Raw genomic sequence first — 14,763 nt, 5'->3', positions numbered from 1 at the left:
AACAAAGTATTCAGGTTTAGTGATGTAATATCTTTGACTTGAATAAAACCAGTTTATTTAGATTCAAATGTTAAGGTTATGTATGTTTTTCAGTGCAGAACTAAAGTCAAGCAACACATTACATAGTCATATTTTTCCAAATAGTTTTTAACGGTGAAGGTTATAACTCCTGAACTGAATGCTTTAACTAACCATAATGGTCATACTGTAACAACCACAGGTGGACGAACTTTTGAGGTAGTTTGCACTCGCGCAAAGTAAGAAACATTTGAGCTCTAAAATTAGTCATTTTGTTATACACGAATTAATGTAAGAATCCAGAAAAACTCCGTACACAACCGTGACATAAGCTAAAAACATTTATTTGCCTTTGCTGAGAGGAGCGCACAGTTGAGCGTGTGCGAGATCACCGCACAGTCGCGCGCTCGACTCCGCGCTGGCATCGCCGGCAATCTCAGTCACTCCTAAACACCGCCTTTCGTGGGAGGCAACATTAGACACCGGCTGAACTTAAGTACTTCGGTTTGTCTCACATATTTCATTTCGCTTTATTAATCATAAGGTTTTTTCTTTTCTTCTCCAGATGTTTGCTTTAGGCGCGCAAGATAATTACTGTATGTGACACGAGCACATCCCGCTGTCGCGCGGTAACAGGTAGCCAAGGGAACTGACATCACTAAATTTCTTATCGATATCATAGGCACCCAGAATACGCTAAACTTATAATCGATCGTCCGCTGGAGTGACACGCTGCATGGAAAAAGGAATCTTTCTCACGGATTTGATGGATGTTTGATCGGTTGGTGATGCCCATTTATATCATCGACCGCAAATTTCCAGATACACCTGGTGAGTCTGTTACACATGCTGCACATGGCATAGAAACATAGTATGCTGATCAAGGTACTTAATTTAAGCACATGCTGAGAAACGTCTACTTGAAGTTATTTTCGTCTCTGGTTTCGATAGCTGACATGGAATGCGCACAATTAGTTGTCATGTCCTACAATATATGAAAATGCGCACTGCTCTGAAAATATGGGCTGCATTTAATGCATTTGAGCCTTTTTACCACCTCTAAACAGAGAGACGTAGAGAAGTACACAACAAGACATGTAAGCTTGCAACACTGACACCTCCTCACTGAACGCATGATAAGTGATGAGTGAGCGTGAGGCATGCTCAACCAATCTACATTTGCTGATTATTATAATGCTTTCATATATAAACATTTAATGGAAAACCCAGGCAGTGAAGGATCCAGTCTGTTACATCCTAGATCCTGTTGAACTGATTTTATGGCAAAAAAAAAAAATGACCCATACGCCACTCTTTACCAAACACTGCCTATTGAGATGTGTTATCCAGATTACCCTTTGTGTTTGTGTGCACATGTTGGATGTGCAGAACATTCTGCACTTTTAATCTGCTTGTTGTTTCAACACAAGAGTGAGATCATGTCAGTTTCTTGTAATAGATGGAAAATCATATTCAAAGTTTAATTTAACCTGTTTGGGCATTCGGCAATAAGTGAAGCTCCACTACATTTCTTAAACATTTTCTGAAACTTTTGTGACACACAATACAGTTAACCATGCAATTTCAAGAAGCAAGACTTTCAAACCAGAGAACACATTTCCAGTCCCTTTAGTGACATCTTCTGAAGTTTAATTAATGCATCTGGCCACTGCCCAAACACATAAAAATAATCTCATAAAAATAATTTACTCTCAGTTCCAGTATGATATTAGAAAGTAATAAGTACAATAATTAAAGCTAATTTCACGTCAGTTACCCATATAACTATGTGTAAATGTATAACAATCAATGAAAACAGAAAGTTGGCCAGAATATGTGCAAAGTGAATGTTAAAACACCAGTTGAAATCTGGCAGCAATGTTGGGGGAACAAATATAAATACAATTAGGCATATTTATTTTTGTAAATTTTTATTCAGAGCTCATATTATATGTAATATGTTGCTTTTGGTTGTCACTATTATTGTGATTTGTATGTCAAATAATCAGGTCCATAAGTGTTGCGTGGCAAGATCGTCCTCAGTAAAATGTGCCAAGAGTGGAACTTATTTTATAATAAAAGTCATTGATGTCAACAAAGTTGTTATTTGTTAATTGATTATTTGTTTATTTATGGAGCTCTCTCAGGCATGGGCCAGCCCTGATCATTGTTTCTTTATACTTGCGTAGCAGCTGTTTACATTGCCCAGCGGCCCACCAGGAAAACTCCCGGTGCTCCCAATGGCCAAGTCGCTCCTGCTGACATCCACCCCATTCTGCCAAATTACTGACAAGACCCATCTCCCATTAGACATTTTAAAATTAATTCAAGTACGTTTACATTGCCCTGCAGGTCAACGGAGTGCACGCTGGGTCAGCAAAATCACAGACCTGAGTTCGTAAACCATTTTAAAACAAGGAAGTAATTATGTTTTCATAATCAATGATGAGTGCCATTTGATTACATTTTTACTCCATTCAATTTGCATGAATTTTCATTGAATTAGCCGAAAAGAACTCCCTTCACAACTAGCTTTTTGCAACCTCTCCAGGACATGAATGGAGCTCACATGTGCCTATACAGCCTTCACATGTTGGCCAATGGGGGTAATGTTTTACATTTTGGTCAGCAAATACTGATTTTTGCTAAAGAAAAGTCAACCTACTCTTTCTGATTTCACTGTGAGATCAGGCTGGCTAACACATGACCTTACATTTAAAAGTACTTCCCACTTCGTCCACTGGCAACAGTTCGAGAATGCACAGTAAATGAAGAACTTTCGATCTTCTGTCTGAATTCACAGTGAGATTAGTCTGTTCCAACCGGTTACATGTTTAAAGGGAATATCTCCTACAACAGGATCTGCTACATGTGTTTAACGATTTCTGATTTTCAGAGCACTAAACTGAGAGGTAGCAATCCAAAACATCCTTTAGCTTTCTCTAACCTAATCTTCAAATGCTCCCTGACTCCCCAACTAGTGTCCCCCTAATGAATTGCAGCATTTCCACCACTGGCCAGGACAGCTTAATGTTTTAAGTGAGGTCTGATTTGAGAATTAATTAGTCTCTTGTTTTAAATGATTTCATCTCTTAATTGGTAAAACACATTTACAAACTGTGTTGAATTGAACTCTTGAGTCAAAATGAATGGAATGGACTGATCAAAGAGTCCACAGATCCTGCAGTGAATCAACATCAAGTTCCTGATCCTGTATGCCATCATGTTCAACTCAAAATGAACATAACACCTGAAAATGATCAAGGCAGGAAACCAATGAAGCCTATAGTTATCAAAAGGCCCACTTTAGTTCATTAAGTTCATAAAGGCCCAAAGGAAACCAGACCTTACGATTCATAATTCTTCTATTCAGTGAGAAGGTGTTTGAGATGTGTTGCAGAGCACTGCTAGGTCAAAGTGTCATGTGTTAAAAGAGGCCTGCACAAACCCATTCCAATTGTTGAAGTCTTGGTGTTGATGTTGTATCAAAGTCAACTACACAGGAAAATTATGTAGTTGTACAACACTAATTCCAAAAAAGTTGTGACACTATGAAAAATGCTGATAAAAACAAAAAAGAGTGATTTGCTACATTGAAAGTGCTACAACTACACATGATATGATGTTTTACCTCTTTTATGAAAATGTACAGTAATTTCAAATAATTTTATTGCAACACGCTCCAACAAAGATGAGAGGGGCAATTTAAGACTAATAACAATTTGACGAGTTGAAATAACAAGGCAATGTGAAACGGGAGATGTTATACTGGTGAGGCATTTGTGTCATAGCACTGTATACTGTATAAGAAGCCTCCAAAAACAACCTAGTCCTTCAAGTGCAAGGATCATTCAAGACTTGCCAATTTGCCAACAGATTCTTCAGCAACTAATCCAGCATTTTGAAAGCAATGTTCCCCAAAGACAAATTGGAAGGATTTGGGGCATTTCACCCTCTAAAGTGCACAATATAGTTAAAAGATTCAAGGAATCTGGTTAAATCTCGATGTGTAAAGGGCAAGATGAAAACCACTTAAAAAACCATAATTCATATGTAATGATTATCATGAACATGGGCTTGCGATAAATTTAGTAAACCTTTGTTAGTCAAAACCACTTGCTGCTGCATCCATAGATGCAAGTTAAGTCTTTTTTAGTCTGAAGAGTCCACATTTCACAAAGTTTTTGAAAAACACAGCCGTCGCGTTATCCGGGCCAAAGAGGAAAAGGACCATCCAAGCTGTTATTAGCATCAGGTCCAAAAGCCATCTTTATGGGCCAGGGGTGTGCCAGTCCCCATGGTATGGGTAACATGCACATCTGTGAGAACACCATGAATGTAGACAGATATGTAAAAATTTTGGAGCAACATATACTGCCATCCAGCACCGTCTTTTCCAGGGAAGCCCCTGCATTTTCCAGCAGGACAACTTCAAACCACATACTGCCCGGATTACAAGTGAATGGCTGTGTGAGCAGACAATGTGGGTAATAGATTGGCCTGCCTGCAGTCCTGACCATCTCCACTTGAGAGTGTGTGCACATTATGAAGCGCACCATACGGCAACTAAGACAGCTAAAGACCTACACTGTTAATTTTTTATTTTTTATTTTACAGGAAATGTTCTGTATTATTTATTTTTTATTCTTTTCTTTTTTTTTTTACAGATTTTCCCTTTTTTTTTTTTTCATAAAACAACTAAATGCCTGTTGTTTTCAGATATTTGTTTTACCCTTTAAAATTACTGGTAATTAATCATATCTTGAGATTACATCAATATTATGTTTTTTAATGTCAATTTACAGTACTTTTACAAATTAAAAATGTAGTTTTACATAAAATGTGAAGTAATATTTTACAAATTTTTCCTGTTCATGATAACAAAGAAATGAATGTAAAATTACAGAAACTTGACTTTATGGATTCATGTAATTTGTGGAAGGGGGACAAAGTGTCATGGTATGGTACCCTGGAAAAAAAAGCACATTGTTTTTTCATAATTTATATTCTTAAATTGTTATATAATATATATATATATATATATATATATATATATATATATATATATATATATATATATATATATAATATAAATATTTGCTTAGCAAATCTGCTTTGTAAAGGCCACAGATTGATGAAATAGTGATTAAGGTCATTTCATTTGATGTGCTGCATATATTTTGTGCATGCTGTAGGCTCTTTATTGATAAATATGTGATTATCCCTGGTTTCTATTGGCTAGATTTGGATTATTATGGGAGATCTTATGGTTGTTATGGGCTCTGCATTGTAATTATGGTCTATCCTGTGATTGCTATGGGCAAGGAATTGCTTATTATGGTCTGCCCCCGATTGCCATAAACCTACAAACCACTTACAAACACCTTAGCAACCACTTGAAATCATATAGCAAACACTAACACCGAAACCACTAAATGCTTACCAATCACCTTCAAACAGCTTAGCAACCACTTCTACTTACACACCTTTATCACAGGCAGCAAAATTACCCATTATGCTTAACTTGTACATCTAATGCGGATGCTACAGACTTCTGCTTCGCAGCTTATTCCCATTACCAAGCACTAAAATATCACTAACAACAGTCAAAAATGAGCAAAAAGTCTGCGTTTACTTAATGTAAATCCCTTTCTCACTAAAGGCTGCATGTGAACATTCGGTTTCGACGGCAATTCCTGAATAGATTAATAATCACACACATTTACGTGGTAAAGTTTCTGGACACTAGAACTCTCTGCACATGCCCTGTATGTGTGTGTGTGTGAAGAGAGACAGAGAAAGAGAGAGAGAGAGAGACAGACATACATCACATAGAGTGAGAGAATTCACGTATATGATGCGCTAGATTTAATTACGTTTTTTGTTGAGCAGTTCAATATGAAAACAGCCAAATCGCAGACATTTAGGGAATCTAGAAATCCCAACTGGTCACTTTTTAAGGTTCGAAAAAGAAGAAACATTTTTGAATGGAGGAGGGATGGTCATAATAGGTTCCAGTTAAAAATTGTCCGATTTGAGGCAAATAGCTTTGCATTATTTCTGCATTAACAAGTGCCGCCTTCTCACGCACTCTGCCGAGAACAACTGGGTCTCTCCCTCATTCACATACACTCACAGCACGACATGAGATATGAACCTTGAAAAGATTATTAATAAAACAAAGGCTTGGTTTAAATGTTTTTCTTCTTTGTTATCTTTCAAAATGACGGACAATATTAGGAATTATCTGTCAATGTTTTTTAAAAAAAGGCAAGTGACAGAGAATTAGTTTAATGCAACCTCTGATTATTAAATATGCTTCAACTTGGAATATTTCAGCATTGTCAGATTTTGGGGGGCTTATCATTGTGACATTAAAGACATTTTTGAGCCACCTGTAGTTGTTATAACACCCTATAACAGCACATAATTACCCAGACCCTTAGCTGGTCACCAACACTAGTAACGTTAGTCTAGCTGATAATAACAACTAAGTGGAAGCGTGGAGCATCTGAGAGGAAGTCTCTTGCTGCAATGGCACCGCCCATGGAGAAGTCAGGAAAAAGGTGGATAGCAAGCCTAAAATAATGAATAATGTCATCCAGCCCATTGCACTATATAGTGAAGTATAGGGTCCACTCAGTCATCACAGCTATACCCATTGGGATAAACACGCAACAGAATCTTTATATGCAGAATTGGGTTCCTTTATAGTCAATTACATACAAAAGAAATGCTGGAATCACTACAGGCCTATTTCAATTTTGGGCATCAAAAATAAACAAATTTTCAAAGAATCTGAGTGGTTTTCACCAGGTGTGTGGTAAACCATATCTGTTCTAACCAGTAGTTGCAGGTTAATAATCTATATATATAGCTAGGGGCCAACAGTTTGGAATAATGATTTAGCTGAGGACATCTGAGGTGTCTATTTCTCAAACTTGAGTCTCTGATGTACTTATCCTCTTGTTTAGTTGTACATCTGGGCCTTCCTTATCTCTTTCTGTCCTTGTTAAAGCCAGTTGTCCTTTGTCTTCGAAGATAGTAGTGTTAACCTTTGTATGAAATCTTCAGTTTTTTGGCATTGTATAGCCTTCGTTCCTCAAAACAATAATTGACTGACAAGTTTCTAGAAAAAGCTGTTTCTTTTTTGTCATTTTTGACCTAATATTTATTAATAATATTGAATATTGATTTTTGACCTTAAGACATGCCAGACTATTGGATACTGTGGTAACACAAAAACTTATGTTAGGCTTAATTTAACTGACCAAATAGCTTTCAACTGTGTTTGATATAATGATTACTTAAGGATAAGGTGTTGGAGTGATGGTGCTGGAAATGGGGCTGCTAGTGATGGCTAGTGACAATACTTTGTGTTCAGTTGAATGCCACTTTGGTGAACAAATGTACCAATGTCCTTCCGAAACAGCAAAATCTGTACATTATTCCAAACCTTTGGCTGTGTATATTTAAGTAATATCACATGAGAAAGAGTGCGATATTGCTTATATACAACAGTTTGATGAACAAGTTAATTAAAAAAATTAGGAAAAACTGAGTACGGTCATAAAAAATGCATATGTGGATGAAAACACATTCTTACGTGATGGATCAGAATCTGCTGTTGCTGGTTCAAACTAAATGATGCATCCAAGCCTTAGTAATTCAAAAATTTCACTTTAGAACTAGTATCATGGCTTGGGCTGTTTCTAACAAGTTATTGTAGAAACAAAGATGTATGTGTGTGTGTGTGTGTGTGTGTGTGCGTGTGCGTGTGTGTGTGAGCATGATAGAGCAGTTGTGGAGAGAGTGGAGAGTTTCCCATACCTGGGCAGTGTGCTGTGTAATGTCAAAAAATTTTATGTAAAGAGACACATACAGTAGCCCTTAACACATCTGCACTTTAATTTAGAACAGCACGAACACATGTAGAGTGATACACACAGTGAAGTGTCGGAGTGCTGATGGTGTGAGACCACTAGAACTCATAGAATGTCTCTAGTCCAATCAGATTCGAGGACTAAATGTTGTATAGATAAACATTGATCAGAATATTTCCAAAGCAAAATTGAAACAGCATTATTCTAATTTCAACTCCATAAATCAAATTAACTTTCAAACTTTTAATCAATAACACACTTTATTCTGAGGCATATATATTTGTGTGTGTGTGTGTGTGTGTGTGTGTGTGTGTGTATGTGCACGTGCATATCCTTCATCAGATGATGCAGATTCAAATTTGTAGTACATTTCCAGTTTGCTTCATCCTGCCAACAACGACCAACGTCGGATGTGTCTTGTTGACTTTGTGGGAGAAAATAATGTGCCCTTTCAGCAACGCTCTTGCACAGCACCTACATCACAAACATAGCAGCCTTTATCAATGCCACAGCAGACGTCAACCGACAACTGGTTGAGGTGTCTCAGATAACATGTGAACGATATTTTCAATGTGTCATACCATGTGGCTGCAATTTTATTTTGTCAAGTTGACAGTCTTTAAGCTAATGTTAGCAATCCTCTGATAAATTGCTACTGTAACGTTAGCTATTGTTAGCTTTATTAAAGCTATGTAACCTTAACATTATTGGCAAGTCTACTAAGGCAAATCTTCAATGTATGAAACACAGTTAAGCCAATTATCTTAATTTTCAAATTGCTCTTGTTCAGCAAGTTAATGCTAATGACATATGGGTTTGGGTTGCTGGGTTGCTGTGTGAGAGGTTCCAATTTGTATGATTGATTTAGGAATGGGTACCGAAACCCAGTGTTTTGTTAAACGTCTTGGTTACTGTCATAACCTCCGTTCCCTGATGGAGGAAACGAGACGTTGTGTCGATGTAGTGGAACTTGGGGTCGCTCTTTGGAGCCCCAAACACCTCCAATCTTTGAGAAAAGGCAAATGAGAATTGGCAAGTGGAATTCGCATGCCACTCCCCTGGACATACGGGTATAAAAGGAGCTGTAATGCCCACTCTCATTCAGGTTTTTTACTGAAGAGCCGAGACAAGGTCCCAAGCAAGCTGCTGCGTGCATAATAGAAGGTGCATCATGAAAAGTGTTCTTTTCCTTTCCTATACTTTTATGGGGAAAAAAATGTGCGGAGACCACATCATGCCCAAAAGGGGAGGTCAACATGTGGCAATATGACACATGGGCTCACCAGCCGCACATGGAAGAGGTGCGGTGGTAGGTCCAGCCTCAAAAGAGAGGAGCTCTACAAACACAGCGACTGGGGACAGAGAATGCTCTGCCCAAGGGAGACGTGTGTCTTCCGGTAGGGACTGTACCATGATCCAGCCCGACTTGGAGGCATCTGTGGTGACCACGACGCATCTGGACACTTGCTGTAGGGGAGGACAGAGGGTTCCGGTTAAACCCTATGCTCGCAGTGGCCCGGGCAAGCATAGCGGTCAGCTCTGCGTCGGCCTCAGACAGGGCGGGCAGACCCGAAGGTGGCAGCCCAATCGAGTCCTCAGCGTCTGACATCGGCAGTGCGCTCTCCGATGCAGCGATCGAGAACTCATCCTGCTCACTTGCCCCGAAAGAGATGTTAAGCTGGACATGAGGCAAGCTGGTTCCATACCGTAACTCGATGGGGGCAAACGAATGTGCTGGGGTACGTGAGGTCCATGGGGATTTACCCGGCAAGACCGCTACCACACTTAGGTAGAAGGCACAGTGTGGGGGGTGGCTGGAGTGGCTTTCCCCTGGAAGAAGGAAAGCCGTGACCGCAACGTTGCCATGGTCAAGCGCCCTGAGGCGTAATCTGCACTAGGCGTGCAGAAGTGGAGAATGCCGCTGGAATGCGCCATATATCCAACAGCATATGCTTCTTCGAGGTGAATGAAACAGCAGTATCATTCAGCTCGTTGATACACAACCGCTCAGCTCCAAAGAATAAATCTGAATTGGAGTGGGCATTCCAGCTCCTTTTATACCCGTATGTCCGGGGGAGTGGAATGCAAATTCCACTAGGAAATTCTCATTGGCCTTTTCTCAAAGATCGGAGGTGTTTGGGGCTCCCAACAGTGACCCCTAGTGTCACTACATCGACACAACTTTGAGTGAGTGACAGAAGGGGAACTCTGTCTCCCCATTGGGATATTTTTCCTCCCAGCAGTTCTGTATGGGGGGAACAGTATCTGATGAAAAAATTCTCCATGGTTAGAATGCGTTTCCATATACACAAACCTAACCCTAACCATTACCTATCAGGGCTAGGGGGAAACCAATTCCGGCAGGGAACACAACTCGATACAACATTGGTATTAAACATGCCAGTGGCTAAATTATTAAAGACTGTAGTAATAAGCTCCTAAGTTATCGGTTCTTTTATCGATACTTTTTAACGTTTTGGCGTAATTTATTATCAGACTTCAGGTGCTCTCCCAGCCCAGTATGTGTCGAAAAGAGCAGAGGTTTGTTTTACACAAGCACAGCACACTAGTTTGGCTGATAGCGGCTGAAAGCTGTCTGTATGTAGTCTAACTCTTTAGCTTAGTTTGCCATGTATCTTAAAATCTGAAAAATTCTTGTCAACTTGAAACTAGAGATGAAACAGTATGAAAATTTCATGTCACGATTATAGTGACCAAAATTATCACAGTTATTAGTATTATTGCGATATTGATAAAACGTTCTGGCAATGCTCAAAAAGTACTGATACAACACACTGAAATAATCTCACCAAGTTTTATATTGAAGCCCAACTCTACAAAAGGAATTATCTTATGTATTATTATTGGTGTTGTTAAATTATAATAATAATTATTATTATCACACACACACACGCACACACACACACACAGTCTCTCTCTATCTGTCTATCAGTCTACACAGTCTGTGTTGCATTTGAGTATATGCAATGACCCACAATTTACATAAATAAACTGAGTCTTAAGCAGACAGTTATAGTAATGGCAATGAGCGCAACAACTGACATAAATACAGGAGTATTGTATAGTAATCTATAGTGTTTCTCCTGTTGGAACTCATTTACAACCAAGTCGATGACTGCCAGATTTTAAATGAACAAAATATGGTGGTTGGGTGACTAAACGACATAACGTGTTATCGTTTATAATGGGCAAATAGTGTCTGCAGACACATGACACATACAACCTGTAGTGTTTTAAAAACTGTAGCTTCAGTTCACATTTTTGACAAGCTATTAGCAAGTTTGTCAGACAAACCAGGACATTTTCCCCCATTCCGTTGTCCCAACATCAAGCATTGAGCAAAAAGTTAACTAACCTTCTAACTACTATAAAGTAGTGGGTGGTGGTCACAAAGATGACTCAAGAGATTTTAAGTGTTGCCCCCTTTTGCAGCATTTATTTTTTTTGCATGTTCTGCCGACAAGGTGACCATCTTCGATTAAGTTTCCCTCAGCACTCTTGTAAAACACAAAATATGACCACACTTCAGATTTGGTCCTCTTAGAAGGTTCAAAAATATCACGAGTGCTGTCACTGCCTACCGCCATGTTGTCAGACTGTTGCTAACTTTGGTTGATGCTAGACAGTATTTACCATGAGTTTTTCAAACCGCGGTAATCAAACATGGTTTTAATGATAATTAAAATTTGAAATAGTAATACTAACCGTGAGGAATTTACTGTGGTTTATTGTGAAACCGATAACCGTTTCATGCCAAGCTGAGACAAACCAGCCTCTTTTCTCTACCAGCAGTACTTGCAGGCAGTGAATCACATCAGCAGTAGTAGGAGGACAAAGGACAGGAGGAATGACTGATACTGACTGATGTCTGTGTTCTTCATTCTTTCTAAACTTCACTCAGTATTTTGATGTCAGGAATATTTATTGACATTTTAGATTTGTTTCCAGTGAGATATTGAGTTTATATAGTCACTCATTACTGACCTTCAGTAATGTAAACATTACTGTTGCTGTTCTAGAAACTACATTTAGTTATATTTAAAATATATAAATAAATTGTAATCCTGTTCTGAATTTATAATTTTTTTAAATAAAATAGTTTTTTAAAAAAGTAATTATTTAGTAATGAAAAAGAACCGAAAAGATTATCGATAAAGAACCGAACCGATAAGGAGTATCGATAAGAGTAGTAGTATGTAGTAACTGATGGTCAACCAAACTAAATGGCTAAAGCTAACTGATCTATAAATGCAGTGCAGCAATGTAGCTAATGTTAAGGGCACCATAACATTATCATGGAAAAACAGCCTTGTTCTCATTGATTTTCTGTTTCCAAGCTAATGTTACATTTTAGATATTACAGTTAAGCTAAGGAAATACATTAGTGGCCAAAATTCAAGTTTGGTTGGTGGATCTGTAAGCTTGTTTTAATTACAGATTCCCATAGATTTATATCGTTTTTCATGTTAGGATGGCCTAGGTTCTACCTGTGATGTGTGATAAGAAAAAAGCAACTATATTGCCATATTATCAATCCTAAGTAGAACATTTGTTTACTGCCATACCCTTGATATGTTTTAAAATCGAACTCGGAGGAAGTCTGGATAGTTTCTAGACAATTAGGAACAATATTGTAAATATAGACCTTTATCTACATCACCTAGACGTCCAATCCTTTGTCACAACAACAGTGTTGGTAAATGTGGCAGGGCGGAGGGCAGGGCCGGGTCGTGATCGTACACACCCGGTCCCGTATTAGGCTAATCAAGCCTCCCGAGAGGGATAAAGGTCGACTGCAGAGGATCGTGCGGGAAAGAGATAGTTTACGGACATGTCCATGTGTGTGTTTGTCTTTTTGTTATTTTTTATTATAACTTAAACAAAAGACAAACACACACAGAATGGACATGTCCGTAAACTATCTCTCTCTCCCGCACGATCCTGCCCTCTGCCCTGCCACATTATAAGAGATTGTCTGTAAATGCATATCTTTTTGTTACTTTGCCCCAGTCACACATTGAACCGAATGCGAAACTGTTGAATGCAATTGTTTGGAAGAAAGCTCACCTGGCAGTAATTTTTGGGTGAACTATTCCTTTAATCACAGTCATAGCCCCTGTCACTTTCCTGATAGTAAAATTTTATTTTGTGACAGAATGCAAAGATTGATGAAATTGCACAGTCTGATCACATCTTCATTACCTTGTCTTCAGGCTTTTTATCTGCGACCTGAACTTATTGCTGGGCACAGCCTCATACCTTTGGTTTATTAGCATCAGCCATTTCCCTTGAAGTGATATTGAACTTGTGTTGAGGTTTGGGTTGTGGAGTTTAGTGGCCATGACACAAGTCCAAATATTGCTGATCATTTTCATCAGCTGCTCCCATGCTTTACAAGTGTGGAACAGAGTATAGCCTCCCAATACACATTCATTGGATTGTGGATAAAGGTCTCAAAAAGACTCTTATTGCACATAAATGGGCAAAAGGCAGATCCTTCTAGTATATGTTACAAAGATTCTTGTAATCATGTCAAATTAGGCCACCTTTTGAACTGTGATATTACTGACTCAGTACACAGAAGGTAAAAAGGATCTGGTAGGCTAATCTTACCACTTGTTGGTGAAAAGCGTTTGCAATTGGTACTTTTAATAGATTCCACTCAGTTTCTGTTTCTGAGGGCTATTCAACGTTACCTACTTGTGTAGCATAGGAGCAGCTGCTGGAGAAGATCAATATTTTGAACTTACAGCATGGACAGAACAACACAAAGTTCTACCAATTCAATATCACTTTAAAGGATAAAGCTGTTGTATTTTTGTATTTTTCTTATTGTAAACATGGCCTGTGAAAAGAGCAAAAGCTTGCATTTCTTTTCTGTTACTAAAACTATGGTCCATCTTGCCACCACCAGATATACTTCATATCATGTAATTAATTAAACTCTGTGGTATTCTAAAATTAATCAAAAATGTATGCAATTTTGCTTTGGTCTGCATAATTTATTGTTACGATGACATTTCATGATGTTGTTTTCCAGAAAAGTGTAATGATGAATTATGCTGATCAAAGAAAAAATATAGGTCTGTGACTTGTTTTCACAGTCTTTTGGAATACAGTGTTTCTGATAGTGGCTATATGGGGCATAGCTGAATTGCACAGTAGGTCTTTTTCATAGGCCTTGGGGACAAGAAGTATAAATGTACAATCCCCATTTAGAGAAAAGTCGTGATATTTTGTAAAATGCTATACATTTACCAGATGCTTTTATCCAAAGCAACTGACAGTGCCCTTATTGCAGGGACAGTCCCCCCAGAGCAACCTGGAGTTAAGTGCCTTGCTCAAGGACACAATGGTGGTGGCTGTGGGGATTGAACCTACAATCTTCTGCTTACCAGTTCAGAGCTTTAGCCCACTACGCCACCACCACTCCATGAATGCTATAAAAACAAAAATCTGGGATAGGGATGTTAATCCTCTTGAACCTTAATTTAACTGACAAATGAACAAAGAATAATGTCCAATGTTTTTACATACCAACTTAACTGTATTTTGTAAATATAAACATTTTGAATTTGATGCCTGCAACCCTCAAAAAGTTGGGACAGAGGCATGTTTACCACTATGTTACATCACATTTCCTTTTTATTACCCAGTTTAATCGTTGGAAACTGAGGACATTAATTGTTGTAGTTTTGCAAGTGGAATTTTTACCCATTCTTGCTTGATACAAGATTTCAGCTGCTCAACAATGGTTGTCATTGTCTGTTTCTCCTCTTCATGATGCGCCATACATTTTCAAGAGGAGACAGATCTGGACTGCAGGCAGGCCAGTCAAGCA

At 38.5% G+C, this 14,763-nt stretch overlaps 1 protein-coding gene across 1 annotated transcript in view; it reads left to right on the top strand.

Moving 5' to 3' along the window:
• The first annotated feature begins 506 nt into the window (after window positions 1–506).
• The window catches only part of LOC127622828 (neprilysin-like), a 94,680-nt gene continuing 80,423 nt past the window's right edge, over window positions 507–14,763 (top strand). The window contains exon 1 of the mRNA XM_052096929.1: window positions 507–849. Within this exon, the coding sequence (XP_051952889.1) occupies window positions 789–849 (61 nt within the window). The 5' untranslated portion in view covers window positions 507–788. The remainder of the gene's footprint in view (window positions 850–14,763) is intronic.

This window comes from Xyrauchen texanus, chromosome 29 (genome assembly GCF_025860055.1).
Source record: "Xyrauchen texanus isolate HMW12.3.18 chromosome 29, RBS_HiC_50CHRs, whole genome shotgun sequence".
NCBI classification, from domain to species: Eukaryota; Metazoa; Chordata; class Actinopteri; order Cypriniformes; family Catostomidae; genus Xyrauchen; species Xyrauchen texanus.
The sequence above is the reverse complement of the archived record's forward strand: the minus strand, read 5'-3'. Positions and strand labels throughout refer to the sequence as shown.